This window comes from Anguilla anguilla, chromosome 4 (genome assembly GCF_013347855.1).
Source record: "Anguilla anguilla isolate fAngAng1 chromosome 4, fAngAng1.pri, whole genome shotgun sequence".
Lineage (NCBI taxonomy): Eukaryota > Metazoa > Chordata > Actinopteri > Anguilliformes > Anguillidae > Anguilla > Anguilla anguilla.
This window is the reverse complement of record NC_049204.1, coordinates 68,029,444-68,049,311: the sequence shown is the minus strand read 5'-3', so window position 1 is coordinate 68,049,311 and position 19,868 is coordinate 68,029,444. Positions and strand designations below refer to the sequence as shown.

At 48.3% G+C, this 19,868-nt stretch overlaps 3 protein-coding genes across 6 annotated transcripts in view; 1 reads left to right on the top strand and 2 right to left on the bottom strand.

Moving 5' to 3' along the window:
• cracd (capping protein inhibiting regulator of actin dynamics) overlaps positions 1–10,243 on the bottom strand; it is a 29,022-nt gene extending 18,779 nt beyond the window's left edge. For all 4 annotated transcript variants that reach the window (XM_035416279.1, XM_035416280.1, XM_035416281.1 and 1 more), the window contains exon 1: positions 10,105–10,243. The gene's annotated coding sequence lies outside the window, so the exon portion shown is untranslated. The remainder of the gene's footprint in view (positions 1–10,104) is intronic.
• A 377-nt stretch (positions 10,244–10,620) lies between these two features.
• Positions 10,621–13,746, top strand: chst14 (carbohydrate (N-acetylgalactosamine 4-0) sulfotransferase 14). The gene is made up of 2 exons (XM_035416290.1): positions 10,621–11,470; positions 12,301–13,746. Exons 1-2 carry the CDS (start codon positions 11,180–11,182, stop codon positions 13,117–13,119), a joined length of 1,110 nt encoding a protein of 369 aa, XP_035272181.1. The 5' UTR covers positions 10,621–11,179; the 3' UTR covers positions 13,120–13,746.
• Positions 13,747–13,962: 216 nt separating this feature from the next.
• cep135 (centrosomal protein 135) overlaps positions 13,963–19,868 on the bottom strand; it is a 20,316-nt gene continuing 14,410 nt past the window's right edge. Inside the window, exons 19-26 of the mRNA XM_035416284.1 lie at positions 19,501–19,669; positions 18,805–18,915; positions 17,956–18,141; positions 17,061–17,270; positions 16,346–16,548; positions 15,254–15,358; positions 14,691–14,825; positions 13,963–14,146 (exon numbers count right to left, since the gene is read on the bottom strand). Of these exons, the coding sequence (XP_035272175.1) occupies positions 14,122–14,146; positions 14,691–14,825; positions 15,254–15,358; positions 16,346–16,548; positions 17,061–17,270; positions 17,956–18,141; positions 18,805–18,915; positions 19,501–19,669 (1,144 nt within the window). The 3' untranslated portion in view covers positions 13,963–14,121. The remainder of the gene's footprint in view (positions 14,147–14,690; positions 14,826–15,253; positions 15,359–16,345; positions 16,549–17,060; positions 17,271–17,955; positions 18,142–18,804; positions 18,916–19,500; positions 19,670–19,868) is intronic.

Genomic DNA, 19,868 nt, shown 5'->3' with positions numbered 1-19,868 from the left:
GTAGCGTGTCCCCCCAGTGCCAGCCAGAGCAGCTGCAGGACGCGTCATCACCATGACAGTGCAGCACAAGCGAGGGTCTGTCTCCCTGCCCTCTCATCCTGCAGGAAAACAGAACACTATTCTTCATCAACAGGCTGGCTAAATGACCAACACAAAGAGCTTTCACACAGCTGCTCATTCCTGATGAACTGTGCGTGTGCACGTGAGAGAGATGCAGATATGGACAAAAATGGCGAGAGAACAATTACTGCTTGTGCGTGTGACTCTGCTTGTGTGCATGTGTTTGCTACTTGATGTGTGTACGCATACGCATGCACGTCCTTTGCCCTATGACTATATACACCCTGAGGTAGTTACCACATCGGAAACTCCCGCACACTCCTCTCATGCACACTCCTCCCATGCACACTTCTCTCATGCACACTCCTCCCATGCACACTCCTCTCATGCACACTCCTCCCATGCACACTTCTCCCATGCACACTCCTCCCATGCACACTCCTCTCATGCAGGAATGTGGAAGAGTTGAATTAACGCTGTTAGAGTTGTATTAACACTGTCAGAGTGGAATCAACACTGTTAGAGTTGGATTAACACTGGATATTTTACTGTGTGTGTCTCTGCTTCAACAGGGAAGACTCTGTCAGTCTGACCAAAATCAGGCTTTGGCTGCATATTTACACGCTTACATGTGTAATTCTGTACCCAACATACACTTAACTCCCCACTAGATGGTGCTAGTTACACAGAGTCCCTGAAATTTCCCCAGCATGCAGAGCTATTCAACAGAGGGCTAGACGCGACCCACCATAACTGTCTCCTGAGCCCCTTCATCAATGAGAGAGAGGAGACACATCTTCATTTTAACTGTTTATGATAAACATAACTTCAATAAGTGACACTCTGGTGGACAGGTTAAGGGCCTGAATAACATGCTGTTACATCCCTATCACACAGAGCGGCCCTCTGGGGTCCTGAGACTGAATGCACACTGTCACACAGAGCGGCCCTCTGGGGTCATGAGACTGAATGCACACTCACACAGAGCAGTCCTCTGGGACCATGAGACTGAATGCACACTGTCACACAGAGCAGTCCTCTGGGACCATGAGACTGAATGCACACTCACACAGAGCGGTCCTCTGGGACCATGAGACTGAATGCACACTGTCACACAGAGCGGTCCTCTGGGGTCATGAGACTGAATGCACACTCACACAGAGCGGTCCTCTGGGACCATGAGACTGAATGCACACTGTCACACAGAGCGGTCCTCTGGGGTCATGAGACTGAATGCACACTCACACAGAGCGGTCCTCTGGGACCATGAGACTGAATGCACACTCACACAGAGCGGTCCTCTGGGGTCATGAGACTGAATGCACACTGTCACACAGAGCGGTCCTCTGGGGTCATGAGACTGAATGCACACTCACACAGAGCGGTCCTCTGGGGTCATGAGACTGAATGTACACTGTCACACAGAGCGGTCCTCTGGGGTCCTGAGACTGAATGCACACTGTCACACAGAGCGGTCCTCTGGGGTCCTGAGACTGAATGCACACTGTCACACAGAGCGGTCCTCTGGGGTCATGAGACTGAATGCACACTGTCACACAGAGCGGTCCTCTGGGGTCATGAGACTGAATGCACACTCACACAGAGCGGTCCTCTGGGACCATGAGACTGAATGCACACTGTCACACAGAGCAGTCCTCTGGGACCATGAGACTGAATGCACACTCACACAGAGCGGTCCTCTGGGACCATGAGACTGAATGCACACTGTCACACAGAGCGGTCCTCTGGGGTCATGAGACTGAATGCACACTCACACAGAGCGGTCCTCTGGGGTCATGAGACTGAATGCACACTCACACAGAGCGGTCCTCTGGGACCATGAGACTGAATGCACACTGTCACACAGAGCGGTCCTCTGGGGTCATGAGACTGAATGCACACTCACACAGAGCGGTCCTCTGGGACCATGAGACTGAATGCACACTGTCACACAGAGCAGTCCTCTGGGGTCCTGAGACTGAATGCACACTGTCACACAGAGCGGTCCTCTGGGGTCCTGAGACTGAATGCACACTGTCACACAGAGCGGTCCTCTGGGGTCATGAGACTGAATGCACACTGTCACACAGAGCGGTCCTCTGGGGTCATGAGACTGAATGCACACTCACACAGAGCGGTCCTCTGGGACCATGAGACTGAATGCACACTGTCACACAGAGCAGTCCTCTGGGACCATGAGACTGAATGCACACTCACACAGAGCGGTCCTCTGGGACCATGAGACTGAATGCACACTGTCACACAGAGCGGTCCTCTGGGGTCATGAGACTGAATGCACACTCACACAGAGCGGTCCTCTGGGGTCATGAGACTGAATGCACACTGTCACACAGAGCGGTCCTCTGGGGTCCTGAGACTGAATGCACACTGTCACACAGAGCGGTCCTCTGGGGTCATGAGACTGAATGCACACTCACACAGAGCGGTCCTCTGGGGTCATGAGACTGAATGCACACTGTCACACAGAGCAGTCCTCTGGGGTCCTGAGACTGAATGCACACTCACACAGAGCGGTCCTCTGGGACCATGAGACTGAATGCACACTCACACAGAGCGGTCCTCTGGGGTCATGAGACTGAATGCACACTCACACAGAGCGGTCCTCTGGGACCATGAGACTGAATGCACACTGTCACACAGAGCGGTCCTCTGGGACCATGAGACTGAATGCACACTCACACAGAGCGGTCCTCTGGGACCATGAGACTGAATGCACACTGTCACACAGAGCGGTCCTCTGGGGTCCTGAGACTGAATGCACACTGTCACACAGAGCGGTCCTCTGGGGTCATGAGACTGAATGCACACTCACACAGAGCGGCCCTCTGGGGTCATGAGACTGAATGCACACTCACACAGAGGAAACTCACATAGACACGGGGAGTACATACAAACACAACACAGCAAAGCCCAGGCTGGGATTCGAACCCAGGGCACTGCAAAATTGTTGCATTGATATACTGTACATCACGGACAAAATTCAATTAAATTCAATTTCATTTGTATAGCACTTTTTGCAGAGAACTGTCACAAAGACGCTTTACAGAGTAGCCAGGCAAAAAAAGCAAACAGAGCAAACACCAGGCCTGAACCCCCAAAGAGCAAGTACATAAGGTGAAAAAACTCCCAAATGGAAATCACAAGAGGAACCCGGCTATAGAGGGGGAGTCCATCTTCCACTGGCCAGCCTCTGCTAACTAAGCAGCATATAATTTAATGGCACAAGCACCCAGAGAAGGGACTGTCACAATGTAGCGGCAGAGGGGAGCAGGCAGCCCATGTAACAGACTCTTCCAGCGAGCTTTCCCACACTTAATCTATTTACACAGCTGGATATTTTACTGGAGAAACACAGAATGACACGGCAACATCTGGGAAATGAAACCACAATCTGTGAACTACAAGCCTACTTCCTCCCCTGGTTCATGTACTGACACAGCCTAAAGTCCCAGATGCATCACCATGCCCCTCTAAACTGCACTACACCTCCCTTCATTTGGACCTCTACTTTTCCATCTAGTTTATTACCTCCACTGTAACCTACTCAACCCATTTTGGCTGCTGCCGTGGATCCCTTATTACTTCTACATCCATTCTACCTCTACTTTACCCCCGGGCCGGCCAGGATGGGCTCCCCCGCTATGGCCGGGTTCCTCTCGAGATTTCTTCGCATCAGGGCTTTATTTTCCCACCACTGCTTTACGTAATGTGCTTGCTATGTGTGGTTCAGGCCTGGTTTTTTCTATTTTTCTGCAAAGCATCTTTGAGACAGGTTTTCTGTAAAAAGTGTGATACAAATAAAATAGATTTGTTTTGATATTTCTTTAACACTTACACTATACTCCCACAACTTTTATTATGACACTTTGGGGTGTATGTTGTGTTTCATTAGAAATAGAGCATGGTGTGTTCTATGAGGAGTTGCTAGGCAACGTCATGCATTTTGGGGTATCTTGAAAATGCACTTGGTGTTGTGGATTTATTGGTGATGTTTTGGGGAAGTATGAGAAAGGTGTTGAGGATGAGTTTGGCAGCAGACAGCTGCGGAATGGATGAAGAGGGTGTTTATGTGACAGACAGGCTGTGGCAGGATGCCTGCACAATTCTCTCTCTTCCGAAAAGGGCTGGTGTGGGCGCAGGTTTCTCTCTTAGCCCAGAACTAAGACGCCTGATTCTACTTATCAAGGTCTTGACTGAAGACCGTGGTTAGTTAATTAATTGAATCAGTATTTATTTAGTTGAATTTTGTGCCGGACTAAAACTAAAACCTGAGCCCTCCCCAGACCGTGACCCCCGCCCCCACTAAACGCAAGACTGCTCCCAAACTTACTGCATATCTCAGCCAAGTTTATTCATAGAAACCTCACAAAAACCCCATGGAGCAGTCAGCACTAAGAACACAACACAACCACAACGCACTGCAGTCCCATCAGAGATCCCATCCTAACCCTAACCCTGAACACACACCCTGGGAACGGCCCTGAGTCTCATTTTACTAAATTTGAAGAGATTAAGCATCTTAGGTCTTTTATCTTTCATTAATTTAGTATACTCCAAACTATTAGCTGGCCTCCCAATTTTGTATCACCTGCAAATTTAACTAAAGTACTTTCAATGTCCCAGTCAAGGTCATTGAAAAAAATGAGTGGTCCCAGCACTGATCCTTAAAAGACTCCACTTCCAACAGTATACATCTCAGATAAGATCTCTCCAACTATGCTTTGGGTTCAATCTTGTAGCCATTTCCAAATTCACTGAAATATCTCCTGTAATTCCTACTGTCTTCATGTAGCTAATAAGTCTCTCATGTGGTACCTTATCAAATTCTTTTTTGAAAACTAAGTACATAATGTCATAAGCCTTATAGTCAAAACACTTGGTATCTTCTTCAAAGAACACCAGAAAGTTTGTCAGGCATGACCTTCCCTTGTGAAAACTATGCTGGCTATCCCTCAGGATGTTGCTATTATATTCATCTGCATGCTCCTCCCCAGGTCATGTCTCTGTTATCCCAACTAGTTATTTATGTTTCTATCATTTAGACAAAGACATTTCAGATTACTTCTACATATCCTCTCCCGGGCCCTCAAGTTCCTAGTTTAAATAATCCTGTGCTACCTGAACCATACGCTCACCCAGTCCAGCAGTACCAGTCCGGTTCAGGTGCAGCTCATTGCAAAAGGAGTTCCAGCGCCCCATAAACCGGTATCCCTACTTCCTGCACCAGGTTTGTAGCCATGTGTTTTTTATAAATACCATGCCCTGTATGTGCAGTGTCTTGTCATTTTTCTAATCATTTTAATACCATGTAAGGTGACGTTGAGTGCTCAGAAAGGCGCCTGATGAATGTTATTTATTATTATTATTATTATCATGCGTTAAACTACCATGAAGGTTCTGCTCCTATTCTTTTCTGCTAGCTTCACAAATATGTCCTGCAGAACCTCACACCTACCCCTACCTATGTCATTGGGTCCTACGTGAACCATGATCACTGGATCCCTCCCTGCTCTGGCCAGGAGCTTGTCTGCATGCTCCAGGAGATCTGCTACCTGGGCACCAGGCAGGCAGCACACCTGCAAACAGACTATGCTGTCTACCCCTCTAATGACTGAGTCCCCCTCTATCACTAACTCCCTTTTCCGGGAGGATGTAGCCATCTGGGTGCCCAGTGGCTCATCAGTCCTCCCACTCTCAGGGTGAAGAGCCAGGTCCAATTCCTGCAAGGGCTGGAATCGGTTGGACACCACAACCGCTGGAGATGTCGCCCCTGTGTGGTGTGCATGCCCTTTTCTGCGGCTGCGCCCCACTGTCACCCAACTATCTCTCCCTGCCTGCTCTGGCTTCTCCCCCCTTCCTAGCCGTGGTGTGTGCACACCAGTTCCTTAAAGGACATGCAACTCAGTTTCTGGAACTCTGCAAATTGTGAACTGTGGAGTCCAGCAAGCTGGCCCTCGAGATCAAGAATCTTGCTCTCGAGCTGCTCAATGAGCAGGCAATGTCGCCCAGGAAATCGCGTTCCAGAAGCGCGATCATCTTCCACCCCTCACACAGCTTTGGACACATTTTTATTCCCTAACTATCTAGAACTAAATAAAGACTAAGATTGTCAGTGCATGATAGATATGCCTTATAGTTAGTTTACAATATTTTAAAATAGAAAATCCTGCATAGTATGCCTGATGATTTTTACTAAATAGCAATAATGGAAGGGACCCTTGTACTAGGTAAGATTTTATTATATTTTATCTCAGGAAAAAATACAACCAAAATTCATCCAGAATCATATTATAATAAAGTACAGAAAATGTTATCACATAACAATAAAGTCTAATTATTTAACGAGAGTTATATTGTGCTCCTGGAAGGGTGAATAACCAAAAAAACCTCCAATCAGCAAGAAGGTGCCTGAATGAGCAAACCAGCTAGTTTGCTAGCCGAGTGCTTTACGAAGGGAAAACAGTGAAAAATGACCTCAAGGTCCCTTAACAACCTCCACCAGGCACTTCCCACTCTCTCTCTCTCTGAAACAGGAAGTGCATGTTACCTCAAGGTCCCTTAACAACCTCCAGCAGGCACTTCCCACTCTCTCTCTCTCTGAAACAGGAAGTGCATGTACAACATACACACACACAAACACACACACAGATGTAATACATTACACATCAAACCTCAGCACAGTAAACACATTACGCATCATCCTTAAAGGCATAGATCTTCTATCTAAACGGCATGATTATTGACAAGATAAAACCCAGGCCTCTTCCCCACCCTCTAAGCACATTAACAATGCGGTATTCTCCATTTATAAATATTAATCTCCTGCTTCATAAAATATGAACGCAGAAAAAAGTGGCTATTCTCTTACTTCTGCAGCAGCTGTGGACAGGGAACTGTAACCCTCTTCTTTTCAAATTGATTTTCCCTCCTTTTTCTCCCCAGTGTGGAGCAGCTCATCACACAATGCGCTGTCAGTTTGGAAGTCGGGCTTGAACAGGCATGAATCAGAGTTTCATGTTCAGCTCAACTCAGACAAACCTGCAGGTGACTGATCCACCAGCAGGGGTCACTGTTGAACAGTTAGATACCCACACATTATCACCCAGAGAGTCATACAGACACGCTAACACATTAGCACCCAGAGAGTCATACAGACACGCTAACACATTAGCACCCAGAGAGTCATACAGGCACGCTAACACATTAGCACCCAGAGAGTCATACAGGCACGCTAACACATTAGCACCCAGAGAGTCATACAGACACGCTAACACATTAGCACCCAGAGAGTCATACAGGCATGCTAACACATTAGCACCCAGAGCCTCATACAGGCATGCTAACACATTAGCACCCAGAGAGTCATACAGACACGCTAACACATTAGCACCCAGAGAGTCATACAGGCACGCTAACACATTAGCACCCAGAGAGTCATACAGACACGCTAACACATTAGCACCCAGAGAGTCATACAGGCACACTAACACATTATCACCCAGAGAGTCATACAGGCACGCTAACACATTATCACCCAGAGAGTCATACAGGCATGCTAACACATTAGCACCCAGAGAGTCATACAGGCACGCTAACACATTAGCACCCAGAGCCTCATACAGGCACGCTAACACATTAGCACCCAGAGAGTCATACAGGCATGCTAACACATTAGCACCCAGAGAGTCATACAGGCACGCTAACACATTAACACTCAGAGCCTCATACAGGCACGCTAACACATTAGCACCCAGAGAGTCACGGGGATGTAAGCAAATCACAGTCATTGGATTAGAATGATGGTGTTCTTTTCGATGTTAATGGCAGCAGGTCCCTGGCGATGGCATTTCAGTCACTAGCCCCTGAGTAATATGGAGATAACAGTCACTACTGAGGTGAAAGCAATCCAATGCACATTAGAGGCTTAATTTCAATAGTCAACAGGTGACCTCCGTAACTGGGTGTTTGGTGTCTTAAGGTGATATAGATATCCAACTGGAACAGGATTTGACCAAAGGACTAAATGTTTTTTAACCAATCATCTCTGTTTTTCTCTCTTCATCATCCAATCATAAGCATCTCATCACTGCAGTGTCAAGTGAGCAGACCAGCACAAGCTGCTGCTTCCGTACGCTTCTCTCTCATTTCCCAGCATTCACTGCAGCGCAAACCAGATTAAGAAGCAGGGCTGTGTAAAAAAAATTAAAAGCAATCATATTTATTCTTCCATTGTTTTCCCCAGGAAGAAGACTGTAAGAGGAAATGGCCATAAGGAGAGAGGAAGAGCCGTTGTTTATAATAAGGAATTCACCTTGCGTGTGCAGACAGACTGCGCACAGTGTGAATGAGCCCAGGTGCAACCAGGCTGTAGGACAGAGGGTTCCTCCTGCTCAGGGGTCACCAGGAAGCTCAAAACAGTGCGTGTGATGAAGGGGAGCATGAGCTCAGGGATTCAGTTCCAGACCCAGGGTTAGATCAGAAAATTGAAGAGGGATTTACCAATATTAGGGGTGTAATGATAGAGCAATCTGGATCATACCCTACTGTGAGGAAGCTTTAGGTCTACACCCCTGCCTTTTAGTATTATCATCATTAGCAGGCAGAAGTAGCAGTAGTAGTGTGCTAGTGAAATTATTCTTACTGTTACTAATAATAACAAAAATATGGACCATAACCTGCTGTAACCAGTGGTGATTGCTGTAACTGAAATTTTGTGGGAGCAGTAACCCTGTTATTTCCTGGAGCTGACACACACCCCTATATTGGGGATCCAGGAGCTGACACACACCCCTATATTGGGTGTCCAGGAGCTGACACAAGCCCCTATATTGGGAACCCAAAGTATGTTTCTCGTGAAAGATAGTGATGGTGTTGAGGTGACTAATACAGGGATTATATCAGACATGAGGCACACTGTAGCAATTCATGACTATGTATTCACACACACACACACACACACACACACACACTAAATGGGAACTGTTAAGTAGCTAAATGTTTCTGAGATCAAGAATCATTTTCACCCTTGCGCTACAGTATATTTGATATACTAGTAAATCCTTATTTCTGTTTTGCACAGAACATGACATCACTTTACACTCCCGCGAAAATGCTCTATTGTGCTCACCGCGTCGCCCCGCGCTCATGGTGATAGCAATCCGGGCCAGAACGGAATCTACAGTAATTTACTAACCCATGGCCGTCACCAAACAGAAGAAATGAACAGTAAAAGTCTAACAAAGCAGCACCGTCGCGTGTAATTTTTTCTTCGTTGTTTTTTTGAAAGTAAAATTGAAATGTGAAGAATATATGTGAATTGTTTATAGGATGAGGAATTGTCAGATGACTCTGCCCAAATATGACAAATGTCGAGCTTAAAAGCGCTGATCAGAACATATGTTTGCTAACAATCAACTGTTTAAATGCTACACGCGGCAATGAATTCGCGTGTCCTATATCCAGGCGATGCCATTCCTTTGAAGCACAACAGAACACAGAAAGCACAAATGGGCATGCAGGCATTGTGAAAAACGCTGAAAGATGCCTGTCAGAGAGTGGGCTGGACGATGCCCGCGTATCGACCATAATTATGCTTCAGTCTGCCATTCAATATCCCACCGACAGGACGGACACACATTCAATGTTAAAATAGCCGATTGAACGGCAGATAATGTGCTGATGGGAATTAACGGTTGTTCAGACACGTATTTTAGGGGAAAGAGGATCAGTTATGGCAGATATGATCAATAGACAGGTTTGGATGAACGTGACATACAAGGCCAGTTAATCAACCAAACGAAGCAGGCGTATGGTTATGTATTTTATGATTGCCTCCCTATAACAGGCTCATATAACGCATTGAACCCTTCCTCCATTCGCCCTCTCTTCACCACACAACATAAGGAAAATCAGGCAGGATTTCCTTCAACGCCTGAAAATAAGAAGCTCGACAAGGTCAGCGTTGTAAGCTCCAAATCCACGTGTGACACATAAAAACAAATATGAATAAATTCAATATCCTACCACTCAATCACAGAAATTTCCCCTCCACCCGCCTTTGTGTTCCGCGCCGCTCTGCGTCTCCGCCGTGCTGCTGCACGCGAGCTCCGACCTCTTTGTGTTGCTGATGCTGCGGGTGCTCGCTCCTCGCAGCAGACACACAGGATCGAGCCACGAGAGGATCCGCTCTGGAGAAGAACCGCTCAGCACAACTGCACGTGAACAGGGAGGGTGTGGCTGAACAAGACCGCGTGCCATTTGAGCCTCCTTCGCTGCAACAATTACATGCTATTTGCTCGGTCACTGGTCTGTTTGTATTTTGCTGCAATGGTTGCTTTAATAGTTTGCTTACTAGTCGACTTCGTGCGATATTTTTGGTTTTAAAAATCGGTAACGATAGAATAGCCTACATTTCTTCCTTGTAGATTGGTATAAGACCTACCTATTATTTTTCTTATAAATGGTGCTGGGGGAATTCTAATGTACTATTCCGCAGTTGTAGGCTATATCAAACTGAAATATAGGCTTAATGAAACAGAGGGACAATATCACGTGATCGGTTCAAGAAATATGAAGGAACAAGGAACGATTGTTTGGATGAGAGGGACCGGGCTCGAACGGGGGTCTTCACTTGGCAGATAAGTTATTCATAAAACTGTTCCTTTACAACGATTCAGTTTATCGGGCGTGGGCTCGTGTTGTTCTGCGCACTGTGGTGTACATTCTCCATGAGGTTCACTTAAGATAGTCCTACAAAGAACATGCAAGCAGAGTAGGCTACATATTTAAAAAAAATGGAAAGAAATTTAAGAAATGACAAAAGGCAGAATATATAGGCAGTTATATGAACACTGCGCGGATTGCTAGTCGTGCAGCGTACTTGTTCTTGCACGTAGGAAAGTGTGGCCTACGCCACCCCTGTCCACCCCAAAATGATATTCAAATGACTACAATTCCCAGAATTCTGTACTGTAAATAGACACCAGGCTTACTCTTCTGCAGAAACGAATGAGACGGAACTGGAGTGAAAGAAGTTATGGGTGCGCGGTAGTACCCTTAGAAAACCATCTACACTGAAAACACCAAACGAACATAGGTTATGGCTCCAAGTAAACAGGATTTTTCGCTGAAAAGATCCAGCGGAGCTAGGAGTGGCTCAGTGCTAAATTTGAGAACGCCGGTGAACTCGCTCCCTTTGCGGCGGAGCTCAGCGGTCTTGCCCTCGGTGCTGACGTTTGCAGTGATCGTGGCGTCCGGAGGCCTGTTGCTTATGATAGAGAAAGGACTATTGAACAGCGTGGACACCCCTCCGCCTCGAGGAAATGGCAAGAAAATCGATTACCTCAGCCCATCCAGGCATCAAAGTTCTGCCGCGGACGCCGAATCTCAGGTAGGCTATCGATTACTGCATTTATGATTAGACTAGCTTGTGAAGCGCTGCGATAGCGATGAGGAGCACTAACTTCTTATCAGTTTACAACCAATTACTATGTCAAAACGTTTATTTACGTTCTGAGAGTTAAGTGTTGAGCCATCTGTAAAGCGGCGCGAGCTCAGTGTAGTGCTGACTTGAGGCACCCGCCAGCGCGAGATGTTAAAACGTGCAGGTCAGTGGAATTTAGGGAAAACTGGCACAACCGCCACAGCTGTACCACTGCGGCAGCCGGCCCGTCGATGAGTGGTGTGTAAATAGTTAACGTGTTTTGTGTTTAATGCTATTTTATGGTTGCAGATTAACCTGATTAGCGGTATGTGACCCTGTGGAATGCGATTTGAAATATACGTTGTGGTTGTTTGGCACCATGAAAAAATAAATGTTGCTGTCTTTCAATTTTGGCTTAACATCGACAACGCAAACTTACCAAAATTAGAAAATGTAGATCCTGTTTTCAGTTCCAATTTTAAGTTATTTATGCACTTGAGTTTGCGGATGTGAAACCATGCATCACATTGCCTCAGTCCTGGGTGCCAAGTGTACATTATCCGTGATGTACGTGTATATTTCAGTGGGATGTGAGCCCTCAATTTTTATTAAATTGTATCACTTGGCCTGGCAATGTTGGATGAAATGTATTTTGCAAACGAAATTGTAGACTGAAATGATGGTGAGTTATAGAACTTTAACTCTGTTATACTTATATACCATGAAAATAACAAATCGTTGCTTGTATTGTGACTTCCAGATGTGATTTTACTTCTTGATATATGTTTCCATTTAAGATCATGCAAGACATCCGGAACCGCACGATATGGACGGTGTGCGGGCAGAAGAACATGCCGCACAGCGTGTGGTCGCTCAGCGCCGTCCAGAGGAAGACGCTGCTGCAGCACATCCTGGTGAACGACGAGCACCGCTTCCTGTACTGCTACGTGCCCAAAGTGGCCTGCTCCAACTGGAAGCGCGTGCTGAAGGTGCTGAGCGGCGCCCTGGAGAGCGTGCACGTCAAGCTCAAGATGGACCACAAGAGCGACCTGCTCTTCCTGGCGGACCTGAAGCCGCAGGAGATCCGCTACCGTCTCAAGCACTACTTCAAGTTCCTGTTCGTGCGCGACCCCATGGAACGGCTGCTGTCCGCCTACAGGAACAAGTTTGGCGAGATCGAGGCGTACCAGAGGAAGTACGGCGCGGAGATTGTGCGGCGCTACAGGAAGAACCCGGGCAAGGCGATGGGGGACGACGTGACTTTCGCGGAGTTTGTGCGCTACCTGCTGGACGAGGACGTGGAGCGCATGAACGAGCACTGGATGCCCGTGTACAACCTGTGCCAGCCCTGCGCCGTGTCCTACGACTTCATTGGCTCGTACGAGCGGCTGCAGGCGGACGCTCGCTTCGTGCTGCAGCGCGTGTCGGCTCCGCCCCACGTGCAGTTTCCAGAGCGACAGGCCTGGTACAGCCCGGTGACCCCCCAGACTCTGCAGTACTACCTCTGCAGCCTCCCCCCCCCTCTGCTCTCTGAACTCCTCCCCAAATACATCCTGGACTTCTCCCTCTTCAGCTATCCACTGCCAAACACCACCAGCCAGCACTGCCGCCAGTAGTGCCCCCATTTTATACTTTTATTATAAAGGCCGAGTTGCCTTATTTTTATATGGAGAGAAATGTAGTCGTATTTCCTTACAGGACTGGGGTTCATGGCCAAATGACAACAGGAGGGTGACACCACTGTGAGGCACAGGAATGCATTATGGGATATCTGTAATGGTTCTGTGATGTATTAAGGGATGTCTGTAATGGTTCTGTGATGTATTATAGGATATCTGTAATGGTTCTGTGATGCATTATGGGATGTCTGTAATGGTTCTGTGATGCATTATGGGATGTCTGTAATGGTTCTGTGATGCATTATGGGATGTCTGTAATGGTTCTGTGATGCATTATGGCAGCACAACCCTGTTCCTGGAGATCTACCGTCCTGTAGGTTTTCATTCCAGTCCTAACAAAGCACCTCATTCAGCAGCTTGAGATCGCATCAAGCTGCTTATCACTTGAGTCAGGTGTGCTTTGCTAGGGTTGGAGTGTAAACCTGCAGGTTGGTAGACCTCCAGGAACAGGGTTGGGCAGCCCTGCATTATGGGATGCCTTTACCGATGCTTTGGCCCTGTTCCTGAAACAAACGTCAAACTCTGGTTTCACCCACAAAAGGAAATTAAAGCTCAATTCTGTAATTGTTGACAAAGTCATTGTTCAGTCAACTTTACACTTGGAGAAGCTTCAGGAAGTACTGCAAAATCTCACAAAAGTGCACTCTCGGCATGTGAGCACCTTGAAAATATCACAAATGCCGAGTGGCAGAATATCCAAGACCCCCGTCTCTAATCCTGGGGGCAATGTCGTTAAGTAAAGCTCAGCTGAAAGGCATACTCAGAATATAACTCTAAATATAACTTTAAAAAATTAAATATGTTTATTCAAATACATTTACATAAATATGAACATTTTCCACAACAGAACATAATGGAATGTTTAATTAAGGCATGATTCAGGGTCCAATGCCACTGTTCCTACATACACAGACAGACGCACAGCTGCAGTGCTGGTCTTCATGGTTCTTTAAAGCTGACACTTCTGTGAAAGAGAGCATCAGTTTAGAGGGAGCCCTGAGTGAGCATATGGTGAGTGTGTGTCTGTATAGTGTGAGTGCGTTTGTGTAGTGTGAGTGTGTAGTGTGAGTGCGTTTGTGTAGTGTGTGTTTGTGTAGTGTGAGTGTGTAGTGTGTGTATGTGAGTGTGTGTGTGTTTGTACTGCGTGTAATGTGTGTGTGTGTGTAGTGTGTGTGAGTGCGTGTAGTGTGTGTGTGTGTAGTGTGTGTTGTGTGAGTGTGTGTAGTGTGAGAGTGTTTATTGTGAGTGTTGTGTGTGTAGTGTGAGTGTGTTTGTACTGCGTGTAATGTGAGTGTGTGTTGTGTGTAGTGTGTGTTGTGTGAGTGTGTGTAGTGTGAGAGTGTTTATTGTGAGTGTTGTGTGTGTAGTGTGAGTGTGTAGTGTGTGTAGTGTGTGTTTGTGTGTAGAGTGTAGTGTGAGTGTGTGTAGAGTGTGTGTGTGAAGTATGAGAGTGTATAGTGTAGTGTGTGTGTGTGCAGTGTGTAAACCTGTCTGTACAGCAGACTCACTTCTCGGGGGACGTCCGCAGAATGGAACGCTCAGGAGAGGGGGGGCGGGGACTGAGGGAAGAGTTGAGGGGGGAGGAGCTTCTGAGGGACGAGAAGGACACGCCCTGTCTGCGCATCTCCTGCACCGCCCGCTCCCTAGGCAACAGAGCAGGACTGTGAGGGAGCGGCTCACCTCTGACCTTTAACCTTTACCTGCAGCAACACCCACACCTTCCTTTACCTGCAGCACCACCCACACCTTCCTATACCTGCAGAACCACCCACACCTTCCTATACCTGCAGCACCACCCACACCTTCCTATACCTGCAGCACCACCCACACCTTCCTTTACCTGCAGCACCACCCACACCTTCCTATACCTGCAGCACCACCCACACCTTCCTATACCTGCAGCACCACCCACACCTTCCTTTACCTGCAGCACCACCCACACCTTCCTTTACCTGCAGCACCACGCACACCTTCCTATACCTGCAGCACCACCCACACCTTCCTTTACCTGCAGCACCACCCACACCTTCCTTTACCTGCAGCACCACCCACACCAGCTGCATGGTTTTACCTCTCAAAGCGCTCTTTGGTGAGCTGTCTCTTCAGCACATCCAGCTCTGTCTGCAGCTGGGAGACCTTTCCTCTGAGCTGGGAAACCTCCTTCGCCTGCGTCACACTGCGGAGACAAGTTTACATTGACAGACCATCACAGACACTGCAGTTTACATTAATAAACCATTACAGACACTGCAGAGTTTACATTAACAGACCATTACAGATACTGCAGTTTACATTAGCAGACCATTACAGACACGGCATAGTTTACATTAACAGACCATTACAGATACTGCAGGACTGGAATTTCCCACCGCTGGTTTACAGCATCCACATTAACACAGAGGTGGAGGTATAGAGGGGATGATGAAGGTGGAGGTGTAGAGGGGAGGATGAGGGTGCAGGTGTGGAGGGGAAGATGAGGGTGGAGAGGAGGATGAGGGTGGAGATATAAAGAGGAGGATGAGGGTGGAGGGGTAGAGGAGGATGAGGGTGGAGGGGTAGAGGGGAGGATGAGGGTGGAGGTATAGAGAGGAGGATGAGGGTGGAGGTATAGAGAGGAGGATGAGGGTGGAGGTATAGAGGAGAGGATGAGGGTGGAGGTATAGAGAGGAGGATGAGGGTGGAGGTATAGAGAGGAGGATGAGGGTGGAGGTGTAGAGAGGAGGATGAGGGTGGAGGGGTAGAGGGGAGGATGAGGGTGGAGGTATAGAGAGGAGGATGAGGGTGGAGGTATAGAGAGGAGGATGAGGGTGGAGGTATAAAGAGGAGGATGAGGGTGGAGGGGTAGAGGAAGATGAGGGTGGAGGGGTAGAGGGGAGGATGAGGGTAGAGGTATAGAGAGGAGGATGAGGGTGGAGGTATAAAGAGGAGGATGAGGGTGGAGGGGTAGAGGAGGATGAGGGTGGAGGGGTGGAGGGGAGGATGAGGGTGGAGGGGTAGAGGGGAGGATGAGGGTGGAGGTATAGAGAGGAGGATGAGGGTGGAGGTATAGAGAGGAGGATGAGGGTGGAGGTATAGAGAGGAGGATGAGGGTGGAGGTATAGAGAGGAGGATGAGGGTGGAGGTATAAAGAGGAGGATGAGGGTGGAGGTGGAGATGTTCTTACACTTTACTGTCGGCGAGGGTCAAGCGATCTCGCAGCACCTGGAGCTCAGACTGGCGCTCGCTGGCGCTCAGGTGCGTCTCAAACTCCTTCTGCCGGTTGCTGCTGAGCAGTGTCTCCAGGTTCCGCACCGTCAGCCTCTCATTGGACAGCTGCTTCTTCAGAAGGTCCGCCTCCGACCGCACGTCCTCCAGCTCTCCCATCACCTGCAGGAAACACACCACACTCACTTTACCTACAGGAAACACCACACTCACCTTTACCTACAGGAAACACACCCCACTCACCTTTACCTACAGGAAACACACACGCCACTCACCTTTACCTGCAGGAAACACGCCCCACTCACCTTTACCTACAGAAAACACCCCACTCACCTTTACCTACAGGAAACACACACGCCACTCACCTTTACCTTGGGAAACACACCACTCACCTTTACCTACAGGAAACAGCCCACTCACTTTTACCTACAGGAAACTCACCCCACTCACCTTCACCTACAGGAAACACACCCCACTCAGCTTTACCTACAGGAAACATATACCACTCACCTTTACCTACAGGAAACACACCCCACTCACCTTTACCTACAGGAAACATACCCCACTCACCTTTACCAACAGGAAACACACACACCACTCACCGTTATAAACAGTAAACAAAAACACGCCCACACACAGGAAACACTGCTCGCTGATGTACAGGTAAGACTCACCCTTTCTAGTTCCATACTCTTGGAGGTGAGCTGGCGTGATGTCATTTCCTTGTTGGAGTCCAGTTTGACGCAGAGCTCCCTGACGGAGGCCAGGTCAGCGAGGGCGGAGTCTCTCTCTGTATTGGCCAGCTGCAGCTCCTCCTCCAGGCGGGACAGACTCCTCACCAGCGAGGAGCCCTGTGCCTCGTATGCCTGCTGGGCACTCATGTGCTGTAGGAAAGACCAGCACATCCACCAGTAAGGGGAAAACTCACAGCACATCCACCAGTAAGGGGAAAACTCACAGCACATCCACCACTAAGGGGAAAACTCACAGCACATCCAACAGTGAGGGGAAAAGAGTTAGGGTTAGGGTTAGGGTTAGGGTTAGGGTTAGGGTTACCATAACAGTGATAGAGAACCATAACAGTGATAACAGTCAGAACCACCATTTCACTGAGGAACAGAAATGCATAACTGCTCTCTCAATTGCCTTTTCAGTGAGGAACAGAAACGCAATCGCATTATTATGGAATATTGTTGGTTACAACCACAGACTGCATTTCAATAGAGGGTTAATCACTTGCTCCTTCATCCTTTCCTTTACCCCTCTGACCTCCTGTACCTCTCTCTCCAGTATTGCTCTCACCTCCTGCATCTCTCTCTCCTGTATCTCTCTCCTGTAATTCTCTCTCTCACCTCCTATATCTCTCTCCTGTGTCTCCCTCTCTCACCTCCTGTATCTCTCTCTCCAGGTGGCTGACTCTCTCTCTCTCTCACCTCCTGTATCTCTCTCTCCAGATGGCTGACTCTCTCTCTCTCTCACCTCCTGTATCTCTCTCTCCAGGTGGCTGACTCTCTCTCTCTCACCTCCTGTATCTCTCTCTCCAGGTGGCTGACTCTCTCTCTCTCTCACCTCCTGTATCTCTCTCTCCAGGTGGCTGACTCTCTCTCTCAGGTGTCTGCGTTCGGTGTCGGCAGACAGGAGCTCCAGGCGGATGGAGTTGTTCAGCCCCTCTGCCTGGTGCAGCTTCAGCTCCGAGTCCTCGGCCTGAGAGTGGGCCATGCGGAACCGCTCCAGAACCTCCCGGTTCTCCTGCTCCTGCCGACCCACACAGCAACAACACAACCGCATCAAACAGGGTAACAGCAACAACACAACCACATCAAACAGGGTAACAGCAACAACACAACCACATCAAACAGGGTAACAGCAACAACACAACCATATCAAACAGGGTACAGCAACAACACAACCATATCAAACAGGGTAACAGCAACAACACAACCATATCAAACAGGGTACAGCAACAACACAACCACATCAAACAGGGTACAGCAACAACACAACCACATCAAACAGGGTACAGCAACAACACAACCATATCAAACAGGGTACAGCAACAACACAACCGCATCAAACAGGGTAACAGCAACAACACAACCATATCAAACAGGGTACAGCAACAACACAACCACATCAAACAGGGTACAGCAACAACACAACCACATCAAACAGGGTACAGCAACAACACAACCATATCAAACAGGGTACAGAAACAACACAACCATATCAAACAGGGTACAGAAACAACACAACCATATAAAACAGGGTACAGCAACCAGCTTCCCAGAGTAACAGTCTCAGAGAGTTACAGCTTCACAGAGTTACAGCTTCACAGAGCTACAGCTTCACAGAGTAACAGTCTCAGAGAGTTCCAGCTTCACAGAGCTACAGCCCCACAGAGTTAAGAGCTGCACTAACCTTGGCAGCCATTAGACTCTCAATTCTGGCCACCTCTGATATGTAGGACTGAACCCTCAGCTTCAACTCGTCCTTCTCATGCAGGGCTTCCTCCATCTCTGCATGTACTGCCTGAAACACAGGTAAACATGCCGATAATCACTTTACCACTTTACCACACACATGGTCATGGTGAGCAGGTTGTGTGAGTGTGTGTGCGTGCATGTGTGTGTATGTGTGTACCTGGTTCTCTCTGGTCATGGTGAGCAGGTTGTGTGAGTGTGTGTGTGTGTGTGCGTGCGTGTGTGTGTATGTGTGTACCTGGTTCTCTCTGGTCATGGTGAGCAGGTTGTGTGAGTGTGTGTGTGTGTGTGTGTGTGCGTGCGTGTGTGTGTATGTGTGTACCTGGTTCTCTCTGGTCATGGTGAGCAGGTTGTGTGAGTGTGTGTGTGTGTGCGTATGTGTGTGTGTGCGTGTGTGTGTACCTGGTTCTCTCTGGTCATGGTGAGCAGGTTGTGTGAGTGTGTGTGTGTGTGTGTGTGCGTGTGTGTGTGTGTGAGTGTGTGTATGTGTGTACCTGGTTCTCTCTGGTCATGGTGAGCAGGTTGTGTGAGTGTGTGTGTGTGTGTGTGCGTGTGTGTGTACCTGGTTCTCTCTGGTCATGGTGAGCAGGTTGTGTGAGTGTGTTTGTGTGTGTGCGTGTGTGAGTGTGTGTACCTGGTTCTCTCTGGTCATGGTGAGCAGGTCGTCCTGCAGTCTGCGGTTCTCACGCAGAGCGACCTCTCTCCCGCGGCCCACGTCCGCCAGCTCGCCCTGCACAGAGTCCAGCTGCCTGCGCAGGCTGCATATCTCCTGCTCCCGGCTGCTCAGCACCCCCTTCAGCTGCCTGTGGGTAACAGCAGCTTCCAGTAACCTCAGGAGCATACACACACAGGAGCGCACACACACACACATGCACACACAGACACATAGGAGCGCGCACACACACACACGCACACACAGACACATAGGAGCGCACACACACACACACACACACACACACACAAGAGCGCACACACACACATAGGAGTGTACACACACATACA